At 59.5% G+C, this 5,771-nt stretch overlaps 1 protein-coding gene across 1 annotated transcript; it reads left to right on the top strand.

The window, feature by feature from the left end:
• Positions 1-1,105: 1,105 nt before the first annotated feature.
• Positions 1,106-4,306, top strand: LOC123928816 (elongin BC and polycomb repressive complex 2 associated protein). The gene has a single exon (XM_045983839.1). It carries the CDS (start codon positions 1,544-1,546, stop codon positions 2,681-2,683), a length of 1,140 nt encoding a protein of 379 aa, XP_045839795.1. The 5' UTR covers positions 1,106-1,543; the 3' UTR covers positions 2,684-4,306.
• The last annotated feature ends 1,465 nt before the right edge of the window (positions 4,307-5,771 follow it).

The raw sequence follows: 5,771 nt of genomic DNA, 5'->3' as shown, positions 1-5,771 counted from the left end.
GAGAAAAATATTCCAGGGATTCATTCACTCATTCACAAATATTTATGGAGCACCTATTATGTCTGGGTACTGTTTTAGGCCGTGGGGATGCAGCTGTGATTAAGACAAAGTTCTCATGGGCTCATTTCCGGACTAATCAGAAACAGACAATAAAGAATAACTACATTCACAGACTTTCATATAACAGTAAGCTATGCAGAAACTAAAGAAAGTTAAGGGGGATAGCATGTGCTGTGGGGATTTCATTATCAGGATTTTTTTGGGGGGTTCAATTTTTTTTTGCTTTACTCTCCTTGGGAGAGATAAGAGGGTCTGGGGGTCCCCTCCTCTGGATTCCTCAGCCCATTTTGGTCGCTCAGCTTCAGAGGGCAGCGTCTTGGTATTTAGGTGGGGGCTGAAAAGCCACCCCTCGGTATTTGGCCAAGCGGTAATAGAAGCTCATTAGAGAAATGGAAACAAGTTTACTTACCATCGTCTTCGTGGGTGTAATAATACCATACCCTCGCCGCTCTGAATTTATTTTTTCCTTTGTTCATCTCGCACACACTGAATTCCTAACTACTTTTCAACATTTTTTTGAGCCCCGTGTGTGCCAGGCACTGCTCTAGGTCACCAGAAAGGAAAGGTAGGAAACATTCTCCGCCCGCAGGAGTCCCTGCCGTGCCAAGCTTGCAACAACCATTGCCTCAAGTCATCTTTTGCCTCCACACCGTTTTTGTGATTCATCTGTTTATTCGCGCAACTCCAAGAGGGTAGATAGGAACATTCCCATTTTACAGATGTGAAAACCGTGACTGCTAAGGGAAAAACGAATTGTTTTGCGACAACTGCATAGCCGGACGCCACCAGACCACGTGCAGCGGCGCGTTTTGCCCCTCGCGATCCCACCCGCACACGCTCCCTCTTTTCCTCCCTCCCGGCCGCCGCCGCGCCGGGTCCACGTGTGTGTGTCTGTGTGCGGAATGGGGACGGGGGCGGTGCCGCCGGAGGGGTGGGGTCCGGGCCAACGTCACAGGCAGTGCCGCCCAATCAGCGGCGGGCTCGCGGCCCCGGCGCTGGTATTGGGGCAGCGAGGGGGCAGTTCTCTATAACGCGGTCTCCGGGAGCCAGCGGGGAAGAAAGAAGCCGAGCGGGCGGAAGGCGCCCTCCCCGCCGCCTGGGCCCGGGCACCGGGTGCCGGGCCCGGGGTCCTTCCCGCCTCCCACGGCCGCCGGCCGCTTTGTTTCCCCAGCCTCTTCGCCCTGGGCTACTCGAGAGGGGCTCCCGCCGGGGCTGCGCAAGAAACGCGGCGGCAGGAAGGGCGGCCGACCGCGCCGGGACTCGCAGGGACCCAGGAGTCCGGCCGCCGGGAGGGCCGCGTGACGAGATCGAGGAGGGAGCCAGAGCTCCGCGGCCCAGGGTTGCGGGTCGGGGGCGCCCGTAAGCAGAGACCTCCCCGTCGAGGGGGGGCGATGTTCCCCTCTCCCGTGGGCTCTTCGGGCAGCCAGGGCACACCGCCGCTGGGACCAGGGCCCCCGCAGTGGGCACCCCCCCGGACGGTTCCATGGAAACTCTGTGCCCCGCTCCCCGCCTCGCAGTGCCGGCGTCCCCGCGAGGGTCGCCCTGCTCCCCAACACCCCGGAAGCCGCGTCGGGGGACCCAGGAGTTCTCTCCGCTGTGCCTGCGTGCCCTTGCCTTCTGCGCCCTTGCCAAACCTCGGGCGTCCTCTCTGGGCCTGGGGTCTGGGGAGCTTGCGCCGCGGCCCCCGGTGCTGCTGGGCCCTCGCGCCCCCCTGTGCACCGGCGGCTGGGCCGCGGATGGCCTGAAGCACCTCGCGGGCCCAGCCGGCCGGTCCAGCGATCCGAACTCCCCCGCCGGTCAGGATGCCGACGCCGCAGTGTGCCGGGGCCGCGGCGAGGAGGAAGAGGGCGGAGGCAGTTTCCCGCACTTCGGCTCTCGCTCCGGCTTACCTCCCGGCCGCTGCCCGGCGCCCCTGCGCCCTCGGGAATCTCCGACCAGCTCCGCCTCGGCTCCGCCTCGGCCCGCCTCGGGTCTCGACTTCCAGCCTGGCCCCGCCGCCAGCCCCCATCAGGAGCCGGGTTCCCGGCCTCCGCCGCCACCTGCGGGCCTCTCCACCGAGCCCGCGGGTCCCGGGGCCGCGCCCGAGCCGCCCGCGCCGGGCCAGACGGCCGCAGGCGATGGAAGCCCCCCGCAGGCCGCCCCCGAGGCACCAGCCGCTAGCCCCTCGACGGCCAGCGGAGCTCCGGCCGCGCCCGGCGATCTCCGCCAGGAACATTTCGATCGTCTGATCCGCCGGTCGAAACTTTGGTGTTATGCGAAGGGCTTCGCTCTCGACACTCCGAGTTTGCGCCGGGGGCCAGAGCGGCCGCCTGCCAAAGCGTCCGCCCGGGGAACCGCCAAGAAACGCCGGCGGCCGCCGCCCCCCCATCGCAGCGCACAACCCCGCCGCCCGGCACCGACGCTCCCCACCACGAGCACCTTCAGCCTGCTCGACTCCTTCCCCTGCCCCCCAGCCCTGGTGGTGGGGGAGGACGGAGACTTAGGGCCGGCATCCTCGCTTCGCCTGCAGGGAGACTCTAAGCCCCCGCCCGCCCACCCGCTGTGGAGGTGGCAGATAGGGGGTCCTGCTGTCCCTGAGCCCCCAGGCCTCAAATTCTGGGGGATCAACTTGGAGGAACTTTGAGCCTGAGACCTCTTCTGCCAAAGGGGAAAGGTTGGGGCCGGGGCCAAACTTTGGGCTCGAGGACAGGGCCTCGTTTCTCACATTTGCCTATTCCCTTTTAGGGGCTGCGGTCAGAGGGACCTCAAATGACAGTGATCTTCAAGCACCTAACCGGTTGGGGTGACATCCCCTCTCCCTCATCCTTTGGAGACGAACCAAGGGCTGGAGTCAGGAGAAGGCTTAACGGAAAAAGGCTTGATGACATAGATTCCAATCCCTCCCTTCATCCATTTCGGATCTTTGGGGGCAGGGCCTTCACCCCAGGGGGAGCAAAGGAGGCTACCGCTCAAAGACAAGGGAAACAAAAAAAAAAAAGAGGGAGAGAGACCTTGGTGATGGACAAACCGGTTGTTTCTGTGGGCGAGCCAGGGGATGAGGGGGCTGTAGTGGGGGTGGGGAGGTGATTGGCAGCTCCCTGGGGGCATCCCCCACCCCCACCATCCAGGCCTTTAACCCTTCATTCCCCTCAGGCCTTCCCCAGCACTCCAAGCCCCAAGGGAGCCTTCGTGGGGGGGAGGGCAGCTTGGGCCAGGGGGCAATCAACCTCTCCCGGTTCTTTTCCTAAGCTCTCCCCCCCCCCCAAGTCAGGTGACCCCTAATTGGCCAGATCTTCAGCCTCAGCCACCAGCCTTTCCCTTTTGTCTAGTTTTGGAGTTTCTCTCTACAATTTTTCCTGTTTGCTTTCAGTTTATAAGGTCTGACGGGTGAAAGAGGACCTCCCCCCTGGATCCATCAGCCCCCTCCCCAGTTTGCTTCTCCTATAGGAGGGCCAGGGCTGAAGGACCTCCTCCCCTCCCAAAGCGCAGCCTTTGCCTGGGGAACGGGCCAGAGACTGTCCCAGGGAAAGTAATGGAAGGTGGAAGAAATCAATAAAATCAGACCAAACAAGTTGCCTTTCGAGGTCCTCTCCACCGATTTATGGATGGGAGGGGGTGGAGGTAGAGGGCAGGCCTGGGTCCATTCTTTGGACACCCAAACAGCCCCCGCAAAGGCTAGCTGCTCCTTATAGAGGGGGTCAATGAAAGGGTTCTTGCCCCAACCTCCAGGGCCCGGCCGAGCTTGAAGGGGCAAAGTTTGGGTTTGAATGGAAGCTGGGCTGTGGCATCTTCAGCTTCCTCCCCTAACTTCAGGCATTTCGGGACTTGTCAGGGACCTGATGGATCCGATGGGGGCAGGGCCAGGGGATTAGTTTTGAGGTCAGAGGTTCTGTTTTGGGGGGGGGGGGCGGGGAGAGGTAGGCCTGGACCACACTGGGCAGCTGGGAGGATCCCCTAGAGTCAGAGAGGGGTGGAATCGCTTTCCCCTCTACCCAGGTGAGGTCAGGGGAGGTTAGCTCTGAGAGAGACTCCAAGCTGAGCTGTGAGGGAAACCTGGGAGGTGTAGGTCAGCCCGACAAGTGAGGGACCCAGGGAGCCCCTCTGCCCACCCTAGTGAATAGCACCCCCATACCCCCCCCCCAAACAGGGTGAGGGAGGAACAATTCCCACGTATGATACTGGGAAAGGACTTGTCTCCTTTTCTGTGAAAATGCTTTGTAAAAAGTTGTTATTGTTTGCATAGAGCAGATTCTTGAGAAAAACTGTTTTGCGCCACAAAAGTTTTGTTTGTTTTAAAAACCGTCTCTTTTAATTTTTTTCTGCGAGGGGGGCGAGGGTGGGGGCGGGGTGGGCCGGCGTGGGTTGGGCTTTGCTCTCTTTCTCCTCAACATCTGGCCTTTATGAACCCTGCTGACCTCCCCTCCCCCCTCCAGCTGTGTTTCAGAGAGGAGGGGGAGGGCGGGGAGAGTGCCTCCCACTCCCGTGCTTCAGGGGTATCTATCTTATTTTGCAGGCCCCCCCCCCCCGCAAGAATGGGGAAGGCAGAGGGAGAAGGCAGACGTGAGGGATGGGAAGAGACTCGCTGTGAAGAGGGGGTCTTGTTTGCAAAGAAAAATTCGGAAAGGCAGGCTCCTGTTTTTAAAAAGCTCCCTGCTTTTCGTAATGTGGTGCGGGTCAGCTTTGGCCCTTTGGACCAGGCTGGGCAGGACGATAGGAGCTCTGGAAGGAGGAGGAAGGTGGGTCACAGAACACCCTTGGCAGACTCTACTCCTCAGAGCAGTGGGATGTGATGCCTTCGTTTGTCCTCCCTCCTTCCTCCTTGAAAGGAAAACATGAAGCATTAAACCTGAGTCTGGAAGGAGTCCTGGGCGGTGAGTTAAAAAACACACCTTTTGGCCAGACCCTGCAACTGCCCTTGCTTGCTGAATGGTTTAAATTTGGAGAAACTCAAGGCTGGAAGCTTCTCTAGAAGCTTTCCAGTCATTCTGCACAACAGGGGACTGTATTAGTTTTCTTGCGGCTGCCCTAACAATTTGTCACATACTTGGTGCCGGAAAACAACGGAAATCCTTCCTCTCACCCTCCTGGAGGCCAGAAGTCCAAAACTAAGGTGTCAGGAGGGCCAGGCTCTCTCAGAAGACTCTAGGGGAGACTCCCTTTCCTGCCTCTGCCCCTCTTGGGTGTGGCCGTATCACTCCCATCTGCAAGTCTACATGCGGCCCTCACCTCTCCTGTCTCTTATAAGGACACTTACAGGATTTAGGGCCCACTCAGATAATCCAGCAAGATTTCCTCTTGACAACCTTAGTGTAGTGTAGTTACACCTGCAAAGACCCTTGTTCCAAAGAAGGTCACATTCACAGTTTCCAGAGGGAGGGGAGTTAGGACACAGACAGATCTTGGGTGCCGCCATTCAGCTCCCCACAGGGAAGGCTCTCCCTTCCTCCCTGTCCTGTTTCTTCACTCTTCGGACCTGCCTTTCAGCCTTCTCAGGTGTCTCCAGCCTCTGGTCCCAGATTGTCCCTTGTATCCTTCCTTGTACCTCTCCCCACCCAGACTTCGCGTCCTCTGAGGCTCTTCCAGTGGTCACCCTCTAGCTAGATGGAGGGTTTTCTTAGCCTCTTCCTGGGTCTCTTTTACTGGGTTTTCTCTTTTCCTTTGGTCTCTGTGGGCCCCTACCTCCCGACAGTTCTGGGGCTGGCTGTCTGCCCTTCCTCATCAGGACCGCCTGC

This window comes from Meles meles, chromosome 18 (genome assembly GCF_922984935.1).
Source record: "Meles meles chromosome 18, mMelMel3.1 paternal haplotype, whole genome shotgun sequence".
Taxonomy (NCBI): Eukaryota; Metazoa; Chordata; class Mammalia; order Carnivora; family Mustelidae; genus Meles; species Meles meles.
The sequence above is the reverse complement of the archived record's forward strand: the minus strand, read 5'-3'. Positions and strand labels throughout refer to the sequence as shown.

Excerpts from the sequence above, each read along its gene's own strand:
- LOC123928816 (XM_045983839.1), top strand. The coding sequence starts at position 1,544 with ATGGAAACTCTGTGCCCCGCTCCCCGCCTCGCAGTGCCGGCGTCCCCG.